A 17,341-nucleotide genomic window follows, 5' to 3' on the forward strand; every position below is an offset into this window, starting at 1 on the left:
GAGTTTGGATTCATATTGTGAACTGGTCTTGCTAAATGTTTAACATAAGCTGTACTATTAGTCGGCAAACATACAAAATGAGTGAGCTATCATTCAGCTGCGTCCTTACCTTCTTTAAGATTACTTACTAGGTGTGAAGGTACATATGACAAACTCTTCAAAATTGATGGGACAATCCGCTAAGGTATTTCAAAGCTTGATAATCAATCAGTTTAACATAAGCTATACCATTTGTTGGCAAACATACAATTATGAGTAATCTATCATTCAGCTGCATGCCTATCTTCTTTAAGATTACGTCCTAGCTGTGAAGGTACATATAACAAACTTTTCAAAATATGACGGGACCATCCACTAAGATACTTAAAAGTTTTATAATCAAGCATTGTACAAATTAACTACACTTATTGATATCCTCTCTTCAAAAATGAAGGGACAATCCACTAATGTTATTGACATTCTCTCTTCAAAAATGATGGGACCATTCACTAATGTACTTAGAAGTTCAATACTACACCAATTGATATCCTCTTAGGGTGCAAGTTATTCACGATCAATTAGATAAATTATGTACTGACATCTAAGGGCCCGTTTGGTTGCGGGAATATAAAAACGGGAATAGGAATAAATATTCTGGAATACTTATTCTCGAATAGAGAATGGGGTTACATATTCCTGTTCTTGTTTGGTTCATCCAGAATTTGATGCGGAATACACAGACTCAAAAATTTATGTTTTCTAAAATAAAAAAAATTGGAATAGGAATACGTATTCCTATTCCATCTATTTAGGGCCCGTTTGGCTGCGGGCATAGGAGTGGAGAATAGGCATGTAATATTGGGAATAGGAATGGCTATTCCAATAACAGCTATTTTTTGGAATGGGAATAAGCTCATTTTAGAGGCAAAATGGGAATACGTATTCCTATTCCCTATTCCAAGTGATGAACCAAACAGAAAATAGAATACATATTCCAACTTTTCTATTCCTATTCCAGCAACCAAACAGGCCCTTAGATGGATTACCAAATCCTCATTTTTGAGCCAAAATTGGAATGTGTATTCCAATTTTTTTCCTATTCCTATTCCGAATTGGTGCATCCAAACAGAGAATTATAAAAATTCGATATATACATATGCCTATTCCACTTGTATTCCCGTTGCCAAACGGGCCCTAAGAGTTGTTGAATATATATGTTACATCCTCATATTTTAGACAAGGTTTCTTGTATTAAAAAAAATCTGTACATCATATAAAATGTAACTTGTCATTTTGTAAGATAATATGCTACTGCAAGGTAAAAAGTCCAAATATATTTGTAATGGTTTCCCAGTTTCAGAGCCACATTGGTTGCCTGAGGAGATGAAAGTTGCTACTTTTCCTTTTTGAATCCGTAAAATATTGCAGCCAACCAAGTCATTACCCAAAGGTGGATTGGCACATTGGATCAACATATCAGGCATTGCATTAGTGATACCCACAATCAGAGATACAGGAGCATGCGCTTCAGCAAATAACGACTTAACCACATAATTACCATCATAATGATATCCAGAAGTACGCTATGCATAATATGCTATTGGAAGGTAAAAAATCCAAATGTATTTGTAATGGTTCCCCAGTTCCGGAGCTACAATAGTTGTCTGAGGAGGTGAAAGTTGCTACTTTTCCTTTTTAAATCCGTAAAATATTGCAGCCAACCAAGTCATTACCCAAAGGTGGATTGACACATTAGATCAACATATCAGCATTGCATCACTGATACCCACAATGGGAGAGACAGGGGCATGCACTTTAATAAATAACCACTTGACCCCATTATTACCATCATAAAGATATCCAGAAGTACTCTACACATAAAACCGCTTGGCTTTTGACTAAGACGTCTACCATGCTACATTATCTAATTCTCAGATGGAACTCAAATGAAACAATAGTTTAAATAGACAAAGAAGTATCATTGTGAGATAAAGGTAACACATACCTTACATATAGCCCTTGATAGTGCTAAAGTTGTATGTCTCATTTTTCTCTCCCAAGAAGAATCTTCACGAGACCCGGGCCACCAAACACTTGGCATCAACTCCTGCAAATCCTGCTTATTTGGACCTTTCCTTGAAAGCAATCCTTCCATAGATGACTCAAAATCTGCGGACTGGCACCAATGCATCAATATTTCCTCACGTCTGAGAACATGGCAGGCAAGGGCCAAATATGGATAAGATCCGGTATACGGACAGTCTACAAGAATAATCGCTGATGTTTTGCAGCTATAGGCAAGTGCCTGCATAATTGGTATGATTAATCCACTGAATTCAGGAAACAATGAAAAAAGGTCCATGACCCTATCCAAACTTGCCCCATCATGTGGTGCTTGTGTTCCAAAGGTTTCCATCATGAATGGAACCAGAGCACCCCATACCACATGCTCTTTAACTCCCGGATCACCATCCAACAAAGAGAAAAAATGTTGGCAAATTTCTTTTCCAATAGGAGTTAATATTTCTTCATCTAAAGTAAATCTCTTTAACCTTCTCAGCTTTTCCACCGACATGGAAGAGCTTGGATAGTGGCTACGCAATTTAACAAGCCTATATAAACATCTTAGCAGGTAGGAAGCAATTTCTGAGAGACTTGCCACTTCCTCTCCGTCCTCCACCTTGGGCGTCACTTGGATTGGTAGGAAGCCTGAGATAGGGTATTTGAAAGGTCTTGCACCAAAATTCAAATCACACCGTTCACCTTGAGATAAGGAAATAGCAGGGAAATATCCAAACTCCGGCTCCAACTTCCTTACTTTATTAAAAGCTACGCCAAGTGGAACGCCATTTCTGTAAAATGAAATTTCACTTGCATCCAGGTTTAAGCAGCATCCTATAACATCACCCACTACCCACAACTGCCCGTACGTCTGAAATTCTTTGTTCCACTTTCTAATTCGTCTACCATCATAAGCATACGAACTCTCATCATCTCCAACACCTTCACGATGAGTAAACGGACATGTAAGAGTTGCCCAGCCAAGTTGCTGAATCCCAGCAGTCTCTAAAGTTACTTCATACATCCATTTTCCTTTCAACACGCATGCATTAGCACGAGCACTGCTGAACATTGCCTGGCTTTCCATAAGTAAAGAACGATTAGAAAATCTTATATCACCAGACGCACTTTTTTCGTCCATTGCAACAATGCCCTTACCACAACCATTATCTAAAATAGAGACTCCATCCCATGGGTTCAGATCAACACCTGTCGTTGACCTGTAAAATTGCTTCAACTTGGCTTTCAAAATTGACCGTGCTGAATAAACATCAAAGACATTATTACCCATTCGAGGTAAGGAATTCCCCGGCACTTCAAATATATAACCGAGAGTTCTTTCAAGTTCACGTCTGTCGTTGTCCTTATCATTCTCGTCGGTTAAAACTATGGCTAGACCTGAAAATGCCGAGTGCCCAGGCGGCAACTGAAATTTCCCACCACCAAATCCCTCTTCACCCATCAGTGCTACTGTCCTTCCCAATTAGAAATCTTGAATGTTGTTATGAGAACACTTCTTCCACCTAATCGGGCTTGCTCTTATGCCACTTATCAATCCTTGCCGACTTTAGCAAAAGGCAAATCATATCAAGTCAGAGATAACCTGCCGAATACAAGCCAAATAAATGGATTCAGAAATTCCGCCCGATCAGTTAGATAACGTGGTTCGAATCTGTACAACCTAAATACCGAAATCCCCGCGTTTTCCCCCACTTTATCCGGGATTTTTTTTCCTGTAACCACATACGAAGGCTCTCAATTCATAAAATTGAACTTTCTAGAGGTCGACTTCCTCGTTATTTTAAAACCTGCATTCAATCCACCACGCACAGGATGAGAGCTGCGACTCCCGAAAATTAAATTCAGACATAAAGGCACGAATTACTCCAAAAAGGCTGTTTTTTAAAGGCTTAATCAATGCGAATTCAATATTCCTAAGTCGAAACGAATTTGATCTTCCCATGCAATGAAATTCATCAGTCCGGTCGACTTAATGACTAGGAAAATCTGCACTTTCTAGGTTTCAAAGATTCTAAGATGAAAGAAAAGGTAAGAACCAACAAATACCTCTGTGCATCTTCATTATACCAAAGTTGAGTCGACGAATCGGATTGCAGCCACCAATATTAAAATTTTCACTGGGGGAAATCAAGAAGAACAAAAGAAGTTGCAGATGAAACGGAATTGATAGGACAAAATTGAAAGTTTTATAAATAGGGAAAAGAAAAAGTGCAGAAACAGCTAGGGTTTGATGCGCTCTCCATAGCCAGCCAGCTCATGCTTCCTTTATTTTCTATCTATATTCAATTGCGGAGGCCAAATTATCGCTAGAAGTTGGGAGGACTGAGGACTCTCTCAAAGACTAACACCGGACGCCGGTCATTGTGAGGCGCTAACCTGAAAAGGCACCGCCAGGTGGAGGTGCTCTACTCCCGACTACGTGTTCGTTCCTGTGTTTGGAATGAGAAAGCTACCTAAGTCAACGAAAATGGAAATGGGAAGCAACGTGAGTTTAGGGTCCGTTTGGTTCGTGGAATTTAAGAAATCCGGATTTCTACAAACTTTGGTTTAGCCAAATCAAGGTTTTGTATATCTTCATTCTGATTTTTGAGATTTTACTAAACCGTTTGTTTCACTCGAAAGATGTGTGTGAAAACACATTTTTATGTGTAAGCTTGGAGTTGAAGATAAATTTCAAAAAGTAGTCCAATCTATTGTTTTTACACTCCTTAAAAAACAAAACCAGATTTTGATTTTCAATTCCTACTTTTTTTAAGAAGTCGCAAAACTTGGTTTTGAGGCAAAATTGGAAGTTGCGTATGCTAATTCCATTTTGCAAATTTTGAAACAAACGCACAAATTTTCAAATCTGGATTTTGAAAAAGCCAATTCCTGTCATCTTCCAGAAACCAAATGGTCCCTTAGATAATTCTTTCTTTTACATACCTAGGTACTGTTTTCAAGGATATCCTACCTCTATTAAATAAAGGACTGTGGTTACCAATGGTGGTGTGATCAGCATTTAATTTGTTTAATTTTTCCTTGCTTTTTAAGTAATTCTAATTTTTTTAAATAAACGTTCAAAATTTCAAATGAGGTGATAATAAAAGGAAGTGTATAAAAGAGAATAAATGGATGATTTAAAAGTTATAGTCTTATTGTATTTGTTTTGTAGATCATCTTATAAGATATAGTGTTGAAATGCATGGAAACACATTTTAAAAATGTTGCATTTAATTAACAAGTGGGAACCTATGGAATAATTTACATAAAATGAAAGGGGGAATATTTTGAACTTAGGACTTAAAGTGGTTGCAGAAGTAAATTCACATATCTAGACTTTTAACAAGCTTAATTGGAGGCAAGTTTCTTATGTCTTTCTCAATTCTTTTTCATTTTGGTCAATTTTTTTAATTTGAGAATAAAAAAATTTAAATAATAAAAGAAAGTGTATAAAAGTGACTATCTAGCATTCATTTTGGATGAATTAAAGTTACAATAATGCCATATTTTGTTTTTTGTAGGTTATCCTAATAAAAGTGGTATTGAAGTACATGGAAACCTGTTTAAAAATGTTGTATTTGTGAATTCACATGCCTGGACTTTTTTTTCATATCAATTAAAGGCGACCTTATTCTTTCTTTCTAATATTTTTGTATGAATTTTTTTTCATCTATTAAAGTGACCCACAGAGAAGGCGTGCAATATACAAAGGCTCTGTAGGGATTTGACTTTGGAGATTGTTGTAAAGGTGATGTCTTCTCTTTTAGTCTTACCTATATCAATTATGGCTCTATCTAGTGTTGGACTCTGTGATTTGTGTAAAGTGACAACTTGTGCAATGGTTAGTGATATTTTTGTAAGCAATGACCTTTATTGGTCCTAACTCCAAAATTGCATCACAAATCACATCATCATAGGACTATTATTTTGTCAAATAGTTGGCCGCCAAAATAATTAGAGTTTCTTCGTAGAATATGCAGGGACATTATATCAAAAAAAGCTAGTATGCATTTTGTAATTTTTATGTAAATTTATGTTTTTGATGAACCTTGTGGTTTGTTGTTTGGTTGCTTTGAGCTTGCATAAGTATTGTATAACAATTAAAGATAAACAATGTTAAAGAGTATGAAGTTTGAATATGACCTTGTTTCTCAACCTAATATAAAATTACATAATTATATTGGACATCCAATAGTATTCAGATATAATCAAATTACACACAAATTGATTATTGATAATCCAACTAAATTAAATATGACATTTCTAGTAGTAGAAAAGGATCTCATCAATCTATAGAAGTTCAATGTAGAAAAGGGGTTGCATACAAATGGTGCTTATGAACAACAAATGATTGCACAACTCCAGAAGGACCACAATCAATGTAATATTATTTAGGACAAAATTGTGCTCCCTCGGTCTTCCAGCTCCATTAAGTTAACATGAAACTTGGAGATATTTGGTGCAAATTGCACGCTAAGATTGTGTCACACTCTAAACCCTTCTATCCAAGTGATTCCATGAGATTGGAATGCTTAAATGCCAGCTTAGAGCTCCCTATCCATGGAGTGTGAGAAGTGTCTTTTAAGCATGTAATGGGCTCTCAGCTGAGCCTTATAAGACACATTCCTTGCTAGTAAACCATGCAGTGGGAGGTTCTCTAAGACAAGAGCAAGAATGCAAGTGTCCTGTTAGTACCCAATATGAACTCAATGTTTAAAATTTTTAATTTGTGTTTTTGAATCACTTTGAACTAAGGTTCAAAGTAGTTTGAAGCGGTTCAATGGTTCAGACGGCTCATCTTACAAGTTCAGAATGGAAGTCCAATGATTTGAAGGTCAAAAGTTCAAAGTTCGAATCTTGTGTTGCAGATTCAAAATATCAGTGAATCTATGGCCATTTCAGAAATGCAGTTTGTAAGTTCAAGTTCAAGGTTATTTCAATTTTCGAGGCTCAGAATCACCAATCCAAGATTAAATTGTAAAGTTGCAGATCTTCGAGGGCCAACTCAAAGCATAGATCTATAGTAAGATAGATCATTGGCTTAAAAGGGTGGATCTTAATGTGAAAACTCAAAGGCTCCAAATTGATAATCAGGTTGATGGTATAATGAGTCTCATGAAAATCTCACAACCATATTATTTATGAGTTATTGTCTGATTTATTGCCCAAAGTTATGAGAATACCTCTAACAAACATGGAAAGAGGCATATGTGTAATCCAACATGAAGAAATGACCTCGATCACTATTGGAGTTAATCATGGAATCACAAAATGGCAATGATCGCTCATGACATGCAAATGTGTAAGCATTCGGCATAGGTAAAATCCTTAATAGAATGATCACACTAACAGAACTTTTGGGCAGTGACTATGTATGTGTGAGAAGTGAATGTGATATGAAAAGGGATGAAGCCACTCCATCCGCACCAATGTGAAGATAAAGCATACAACCCAAGACAAAAAGGAGAATAACAAGCTTGAACCATAGCTCGTGGATCTAGTGTGACACTCAGCGACCTTGATTCCACCATATTGAAGTCGTATTTTGAAAGCTTAATGGAGGAGTAAGGAAAAAAACCTCCAATAAAGATTGCATGACAGTTGGTTGAACCAATACATTCGATTATAATCTAGTGGCACTCACGGTAGATGTCTCCAATGTAAAGTTTTTTTTCTATAGGTGGTAGGATGATAATGACCTTCTTTCATAATACTAGATTATGAAATCTAGCAATGATATCACCGATAGCTTCCCACCCATCTCCTATCATGAGTGTTGGTGGCACAAAATATGTTGATTCATCGTATTACATGAAGGATAAAGGTGCTTTTTGGGACCAAACTGATCAAGTTTCCTTGAATAAAGCAAAGCAAGTGAAAGCGTCCTGTCAAGACCATGAGCTCACAGTTAAGATACCCGCAAAGGCTTGGACAGAGAAGTTGGCATGAAATATGTCATTTTGTGCACTCCATTTGCAAAGATAATCATTGATGGAATGAATCCCTATGGATGAATGGGATAGGCACGAATTGTGCTTTTTAAAAAAGAATGTCGAACTCGTATAAAGAGTGCTTATCAACCAATCGACTAGATGATGAGGAAGTTAAAAGGTCAAGCCATATCTTTCAAGTGTAATTCATCTAATTTCAAGGAAGAACATGAAATGCTCCATAGTTTGCCAACATAAGAATAAAAAGAACTCCAAATGAAGGTAGTAATGTGTAAAGCGATGGCAGATCACAAAGAAGACGAATTCCTATTCTGGTCGCATTTGTATCAAATCATATGCAATCTATAACAACAGTATAGTAATGTGAATCAAGGTCATTTTCAAAGATGAGGGGATGCGCATTTCATTCCACGTGTGCTTGATAATTGAGAGCTATTAATAAGCGAAAGCTATGGGGGGTAACTCGGAAGGTGATAAATAATGGTTAAGGATTCATAAACCTATGTGATGGAACTACCATTTCTCAACAAATTGAAGTATCAAAGATCATCAATATAAGAATGTGATTGTTGGAATCATAAAGGGCAACTTTGAATGATGTTGCCCAATCACCCATGACCAATTGGAAGCTTTAATAAAGTTATAAGTTGGGATGTTTGATTACTATAAAAGAAGATAGGCATTATGTTGTTAGGAGATAAAGATATAAAAAAAGGGTGGTATAATACATTCCTCCAAGAATCAGTTACTCAAACCGAATTGAAGCCGACAAGGGAAAAGATAAATGTGTCGGCTAAAGAGAGGGAGGGGGTTCCACTCTTTCCCAGAGACTACAAACTGTGTGCTATAGCAAGAAGGGGAAGCTTTGTCTCGAATTATTCCAACTCTTGTGAGGGAGAGAAAGTAGAGCTCGTATTATTCTAAATTGTGTGTTGAAAAAAGGGGAAATCTTGTTTTAAAATGTAATGCAAGGGAAGGAGTGTAGTTTTCTTTAAATGGTGACTTTAATTGCAAATGTGTAATAGGGTCTTTGTTACCTTTTATGCTTTAGGGAAGGGAGATTTCAAAGATGATTACATATCAAAATCTGGAGTTTGAGAAATTCTCTTTCCACTAATCGTGATCTTTGTATCACTTTTAATTTTCTCTAAAATGTGCTTTATGTCACTATTTCTTATATATGTTTGATTGCAAGGTATATTTATAGCTTTGTTTCTTCACTTTCTCAAGAGAGTAGAAAATGCGTTCCTTGATTTCGTACTCTTTAAAATGCAATGTCCAGGCAAATAACCTTGTGTAATTTGTTTTTCTTTTCTTTTCAGTCATTTAGTTTTTGCATTTATTTCGTGTTTATGAGTAGATGTTTGTAAACCTTTTGTGCTTTCTAGTTAAAAGCATCCATATTTAATTCATTATAAATCATGTACGGGGAGTTGTACCTGATAAAATTCAGAGGAAGGTTATCAATCCAATGATAACCTATCCAACTATTAGTGCTGATTCAATCTTCCTATCTGGGCATTTAGAGTTAATTTGTGTTTATTTCTTGGAGGACAATCTGTTCACTAACATGTCCACAATGAGTTCCTCAAATATCCAATGCATATATGGATTAAACTAACATGAATATGCAAAATGCAACTATATTAAACAAGAACGAGAGTGTTACAAGATCCAAACTAGTTACTATGTGAGCTAGATTATTGCAAAATGAAAGCTAAACTACATGGATCTAAACTAGAATGCCACAGATGATAGAAGGAGACAAGGAATTAGAAGTTCTCCACAAAGCACTCAAGAATTCGAATGATAAACCTACAACATAACAATTCTCAAGAGTGTGGATCCTTTGAGAAGGGGAGAGCTATTTCTTTTAAAGATATACAAACGATGGAGATCAAGATCAATAGATGAAGGATCAAGGGTGCAAGTTAACTTTGGCATGATCCATGTGCAAGAGGAAGTCAACCAATAAGAAAAGAGTTGACTTTGCATGTGAGACAAAAAGCCTTTTCTTTTAATTTTGAAATAGGAATAATGCTTTATGTGTGCACATTAAGTGGGTTAGAAGAATGGGGTCTTTTATTTAATTAAAAGGGGACATGATCTTTTAATCAAATAATGAACTTAGGATAGTACAGTCAAACTATAGGTTATAATCAAATTAATTGATTTTTAGCAATTTGGTCTAAGCAAATGATTATTTAATTTAGCCAAAATGCTAAGAAGGGGGCTAATAGTATAGATGACCATTTTTGGGTGATTATATTTGCCCCTCTTTGACTAATGTGTGATTGATTTGGAACACTTTACTTCAAAGAGAATAGAAGCCAAGTAAGCAGCAATAGATAGAGACATTTGATTCCGAAGAATGAAGTGCAAAAAGAGATAGCAAATTTGGAATGTACAACCTGATAGCGGTAGTATTAAACACTAGGAAAAAGACGATGTTAAAACTCAAGAAGAATGCTAACACCAAGCAAAGTAGATAGATCAAGATCAAACATATGCTCCTAACAAATAGATAGTTGTAGCAAGCGATGATTGAGTATGTATGCCCCCTCGGGATCGAAATCGAAATGAGATAAAGGGACTACAAAAATGAGCTAGATTTGAAAATCGAGATATAGCAAAGTCCAAGATGACAGATATATGATTAGAACAAAAGAGTGACCATAAGGAAATAGTAAAATGCCCCAATTTGACTAGAGTTGATCATAAAGGATAAAGTATGAAGTTTAGGTCAAATCAAGTAGAAAGATAATGTAGACATGAAAATGTGAAGTGAAGTAGATAGGAAGTGTAGAAATGATGAAGACATGGAGAAATGAAGATGCCCCAACGAAGATTTGAAGATTAGACCTCAAAAGGTCAGCTAATTGCATAAAAGAAGGTAGAACTTTGAAATGCAATTTTGACTATCAAGATGAACTCAAATTTTGATTTCAATCCCAAAAATGGATCCAAGACATTGAAATTAGTTAGGGGTACAATTTTCGCAAAATTTTGAGGAGTTTGAAAAATGGGTCAAAATGAGATTGGAAAGCTATATGAGCGGTCCAACTGTCATTTTCAATTCATTTGTCTTTTGTGAATTTGAGAGCTTTAGAGTGCTTTGGAGAGAGAGAAATGGTGTTAGCAGGCATTATGATCCACTAACATTGTTTCGAGCGCAACGGGTTGCACAACCGGCCACCTGACTACAAGGTATCGGTAAGTCATCAACTTTTTCTCTTTTTTTGATGCATTTATGACCTTTTTTCACACGTTTTAGGGGTTTGTATGAGAAATATCATGTGATATTTTAAAAAGTATCACATGGGTACTTTAAGAAATATCGCATGATATTTTGCATGAGAAAATGTATCACCCTGTTTGTATAAGTATGTCGTATCGATCATACCCAAATATCGTCTGAGCTAGTGCGAAATATCACTGAGGAAAAAAGTATCACTCAGGTATTGTAAAAAGTATCGTATGATACTTAGACAGCAAAAAGTACATCGCCTACCTATGGGAAGAAGTATCGCACAACCTTTTTTTTTGAGTTTTTAGGTTGGATTTTTGCATGTTTTGATCACTTTTTGCAATGTTATTGATGTTTGTCTTGTTTTGCAAATTGTGTTTCCCATACTTCACATCGAGGCCCCCAAAGTGGTGGGGTTGCATGCTATACAACATCTTACTAATGATGGCAGGACCACCATATCGAGTATGGGGCTAGAGTGGGTGACATAGATGCCCCATATACGAGCAAACCATGGGTTGTTAACTATGCTAGTCGAGCGATGACATGGCGAGCACAACACCTTTCACTTGCCTACTGGAGAGGCGACCATCACATTAGAGGTTGTATATCGCATCCTTCAAGTACCATGCTATGGTGATCTAGTGAGTTTATGTCAGGTTGCTCTTTTGCATTCAAAGTTTCTGATATCCATGTGAGGCATATTAATGCAAGGTTTTTACATGTCACAGGTTTATTATGATTAGACCCCGACAGAGGGGAGAGCATCTATGCAGAAGATGTTTCAGGATGTCACCATCTTAGATCGCTATTTGAGTTAGGAGTGGCTCATAGATGAGTATGGGGATGAGTACCCATTACAGTGTTTGTTGAGTTTGTTAGTTGCTTAGGCTTTGGTTACCGACAGGAGCCATAAGGGCTTCTTATTGGGATGGGGTAGATTAGTAGTAGATTTGATTTGGCAACCCTAGAGGATGGCATGGGGACCAACTATCCTAGTCGATATATACCATGAACTACACAAGATTATCTACCATTAGGGGAATACATGGGTGTGTGGATTAGTGTTGGCTTAGATATGGGCTTGGGAGCACATTGTCATGATTCAACTGTAGGTTCAACTATGAGAGCACAACCAACCATTCATTTTTAAATACATAAGATTTGTACCTCAAAGTTGCAGTAGGGATGTGACTTATTATCGACAACTTCTAGATGAGCTTACATCTTTTGTGTGACGATAGTACTGATAATGCCATTGATGGTTTGACTCTTGAGAATTGGAGTGCATGCACTACAACTAACCACTAGTTGGGAGGCACATGGCACTAGCTTGTTGAGCAATAAGTGGTCTTAGTGGAGACTACTACTTATGCACGGTTCCACAGGGATGAAGCTTGAGGTTGGCTTCTCATGCTTGATTATCATGCAAGGCTATGAGAGACAACAACTTTGATGTGCCAACCCTAGGACTATCGACCAAAGGTGAAAGATGCGGGGGTAGACCCAACATATCTATATGAGATGCAGAGGCATCCATTTCTGAGGTTTACATGACCAAATGCCCCACTTGCAACAGTAGGACAAGGGGAGATGGTAGTGGAGGGAGAGGTAGAGGTAGCAGATAGATGGAGGTTGGGAGTAGTTCCCAAGCAAGGAGGAGATAGATGCAGGAGGAGGACAAGGATGCGCATCTAGTGGAGGTACAGGTAGAGCAACCTGCTAGAGGAGATGATGATCGTGATGCCAAGATTTGGGCTTTGGAGGTAGAGGTATAGGGGTTGAGGATGACCATAGTAGTCAAGGATCAATAGTTGGTGGATGCGCGGGCCAAGGTAGATAGGCGAGAATGATCTTTGAGAGATTATTTATTAGAGGCTCGATGGGAGGTGGAGCGATAGACAACCAGGGTAGCTTACTATCACAGGGTGTACATTGTTGCAATTATGGTGGACCGACGAGTACCTATGTACTTTGAGAGGCATGGTAGATTGGATCAGCCACCATTGAGGGCACTAGTAGCTCCTCCCTAGGCACAACCTACTCATGAGGGGGGAAGCCAATCTTAGGTCTAGGTTGATGTTTCATGACAAATGTATTGTACCCCATGTATTTGAGACATATATCCAAATTTTGGATCTCAAATTGTATATATATTGTGACACATTTTGATATATATGAGATAATGGATTTGAGCAATAGCCTTGTGTACTTGTCTCATTGCATGGATGTTTCAGCATTTTTATGTTTCCATGTGATGTTTTAGTTTCTTGCTCATGTATGTGTTGTTTTATGCTCATAGATCTCTCTCATGTATGGTTTTTAGCTCCCATGTGTATGATATAAACTTATATTTTGAAAAATGTCACACTTGGATATATTAGATGTGATTTTTAGATTGACCCCTTGTGATGATAGGATAGCAAAGAGGCAAAGCAAAAGATCAAGAAGATGAAAAGACATGATCAAGAAGAAAAGCAAAAGAAGATATGAAAGTAGTTAGCCGACATGTCCAACAAAAGATGAAGAGAGCACCCTCCCCATATGCAGAAAATGTAAGACTAAGCTAAAAAATGAGCCTATGATGCAAACTAATATGCAAATTAGTTTACTAGCAAGAAATGTAAAACATTTAGACTCTAATTTCATCATTGAGTGTTTATTAGGGACATCATAAAGATCATACAACCATCACTAGTATAACCATGATGATATAAATATGATTGATATCATATAGAACTATGGAAATCCAATCTAAGCATCATAGACATGTAAATCAAGATGGCTATGCGATTAGATTCCCTAAGTTTAATATAACAAGATTACACCTTTATCAAGGCATAAGCGCCAAGATAACCGAAAAGTGTGGTCTTGCAAAAATAGTCAAGGACAACAGTGTAGGTCCAAAGTGTTAAGTAGGACAAGCATGAATGCTCTAGAAATTGTACACTAACAAAGTACACATGAAGGATTTGTGTAATACACAATACAAATCCACAAAGCCCTCAAATACCTACTTGTAAAAACCTGTCCCAGAGAACAAAAAGACAAGAAGAGGTGAGAGTTTATTCTGAAAATATGCAAATTGTATTCTCAGAAATGAAAAAGATACAAGATAATTACAAATGATTTGTCCTTATAGAAGGAGATCGAAACCTGAAAAGGTTAACCTAAAAGGTAAATTCTATCTAATCATTACTAATTAATTATTAAATAAGAATGCAAAAAGAGGCATAAAGTGAAATCTTAAGAAGGGAGAAAATGTAATTTAATTAATGAAATTAAATAAATCTTTTTCTCTAACACCCCCTTTAAGATAAGCAACAATGCAACTATAAAAAATATAGAAAGAGTAAGGAAACTACAATGCAATGAGTAATAAAAACTTGGGTCCCAACAACAAGGCCTAATGAGGTACCCAATCACAACCAAATCTCTATGAAACAGAGAAATATAGAAAACCTAGTGGGGAAAACTCTACTTTAAAAAGAGATAGAAAATAATGCACAAATGAAACATCTCAGGAGAATCTCTCAAGACCATAAGTACAATGAAAGCCTTCATGATAGAAGCTTGAGACTCCATAGCCCCCCAGAATGACATAACTCCTGTGTTGATGAACATACCAATGTGGCTCCAATCTAAAGGAAACAAAGGCAGTGGACAAGGATGATAAAATCCATGTATGTAAGGTGTAGCTAGAAATCCTAGCTGATGCTCAAAGGAGAAAGCATGAGAATCCTAAAATGGAATCTCCAATGGAGGTGGAATAATAGGTGTATTGAATATGTCATCTAAGAGGAATGTGTGTCCTCTGATATATCCTCAATAATTGCAGTAGGTGGCTCAATGACTGGAGTTTCAATAGTAGGCAATGATGAAGAGTAATCCTATGTAAGAGATGGAATCTAAGCAAGAGGTGGAGGTCTAGAAGTCACAACACTGGTCTCAAGAACAACACATAAGTTCAAGAAATCTAACTTCACCTCAATAGACTCTCATGAAAAAAAGAGTGAGTCTCTGATAGTGGAGATGGTGGACCAAAATGTGAGGAGGAATATAAATGGGAAGCATGATCAACAATCCTTGTAGCAATAATATTGCCTATCTCATTATCTCTGAAGTGCACTGAATCCTATGCAAACTCGATTGTCTTCCCTGTCCCATTGTGTGTAATCTGATAAATAGAGAAAAGGTTAGAGGACAAAGATAGAACATAAAGTACATCATGAAATGTACCATCATCAATATCAATAGAACCTTTCCCACATACAGTCATAACAATATTATTCCCCATCAAAATGCGTGGAGTAGGAGAAGCCCCAAAAGAAGATAACAAATCCTGAGAAGATGTCATATGGTGTGAAGCACCTGAATCTAGTAACCGACTAGAAGAATGAGGGATACTAGTTGCACATAGTGTATGACCCTTTCCCATATCTTTACCATCTAACTGAAATGATGATGATGATGAAGGTCTGTGAGAAGTAGAAGGAATATCAACGTTACTCTTTTGAAGGAGAGTTGTCAAATCTAAAACCTTCTTGGCATAGCCATCTAACTTCTTCTCATAGAAATGTGACTCATCATGATTAGGCTTATTATAATAAGCACATTTCGGTCTTTTTGCCTTTGATTTACCCCCCTTAGGATGAGGTGGCCTTGATGAACTGTGAGTGTTGGAATCAATTTGAAACTCTGTAGAATGAGATTTCTTGAGTCTTCTCCTTCATCCCTGAAGATGGTCGAGCTACCAATGCATGACTTTATGAGCCTGTGAGAGAATCCAACTAAGAGAGCTTAGCTTGCTCTCAATGCAACTGATCACAAAAAACCTCAAAGGATGGCATGATAATTCTATTACCCAAAGCATCTTTGGTGGAATAAAAGGTAGAAGAAGAAATTTGAAAGTTTCCACAAAGCTTAGAAAGAATTAGGTAGATACACTCAATGTCAGTCTTCGTTTTCCTACAACCCTACAATAAAGATCTCAGTTGCTTGAATTTCATCAAGAAGTCCTCAATGGAGGGAAAAAAATTTGGTATAAGAGAGGTAAGCTCTACCTCAATCTGAAGTTCGCTAAACTCATTCATTGTACCAAACAAGCCTTCAAGCTTGGTCCACATAGCTAGAGGGGTATTGCACCCATCAAGATGAAACTATAGACTGTCGGAGACCTGTAAGGCAATCAATCCTATTGCCTCATCCATCTTTTTCCTATGTTGGATGACCTCAAAAGGCCTCTGTAAAATTGGTTGCTCTGCATCTAAACAAGACCACAACCCTTATGAGTAGAGAAGTCATGTCATCAAGGTCTTCTACGTGTGATAGTTATGAGGGGTCATAAGTTCTAGACAAGAAGAGGTCTCAGCCATTGTTTTTAGAAGGTGTTGAATTGTTTTCTTAATGTAGTTCTATTTTATATAAGTAAATAATAGAAACAATATGATTAAACACCTCCCACAATGCAAAAAATGAACCCCAGCTGCTAGAAAGAACATGTAAATGAGTGAAAAGAAAAAAAAACTTCAGAAATAAATTACAAATACCTAGTACAAAATGCTACTTAGAATTTGGAAAGTTCTCGAGAAGAGCTTTCTGACACTCTTTCAAAACAAAAAATGGAGCTATAACAAAGAAGTTATGCCCCCCGAAAGATAGAAATCATCAACAGACTTTAAGCACAATAATAGATACCAAACTAGAAAAAACTCTCAAAAATACCTGATCCATTGTCTCCATCTTAAAACTATCCTTTCGACAATTCTTTCAAATCAAAAAAAGACCCCCATATGCTCAAGATATCGCAAGAAAATGATAGGGCCCCCAAAAATGCTTCAAAAAGATTTTTTTTGTTATATATATATATATATATATATATATATATATATATATATATATATATATATAATTTTACAGTTGCTCACCGGTGGCAGGGGCGGTCTTGAATGGAGCCATTGGTGGAGCTCGATATACTGACATCAAGAGTTTTGACAGTGGCCAAAATGTTCTACGGTGGCCAAGATTTTCCACGGTGACCAGAAATGCTTACAATGTTGGATTTGCCCTGTGTACTGGAAAATGACCTTCTAGAAATAGA

General features: G+C 36.7%; 1 protein-coding gene across 1 annotated transcript in view; it reads right to left on the minus strand.

Moving 5' to 3' along the window:
- The window catches only part of LOC149530283 (E3 ubiquitin-protein ligase RKP), a 150,031-nt gene extending 145,662 nt beyond the window's left edge, over nt 1-4,369 (minus strand). The window contains exons 1-2 of the mRNA XM_089810944.1: nt 4,108-4,369; nt 1,985-3,848 (exon numbers count right to left, since the gene is read on the minus strand). Coding sequence (XP_089667070.1) covers nt 1,985-3,502 — 1,518 coding nt within the window. The 5' untranslated portion in view covers nt 3,503-3,848; nt 4,108-4,369. The remainder of the gene's footprint in view (nt 1-1,984; nt 3,849-4,107) is intronic.
- Nucleotides 4,370-17,341: the final 12,972 nt, after the last annotated feature.

The sequence above is a fragment of the Cupressus sempervirens genome, chromosome 11, assembly GCF_028749045.1.
Source record: "Cupressus sempervirens isolate cs-2001-9-10 chromosome 11, ASM2874904v1, whole genome shotgun sequence".
NCBI lineage: Eukaryota > Viridiplantae > Streptophyta > Pinopsida > Cupressales > Cupressaceae > Cupressus > Cupressus sempervirens.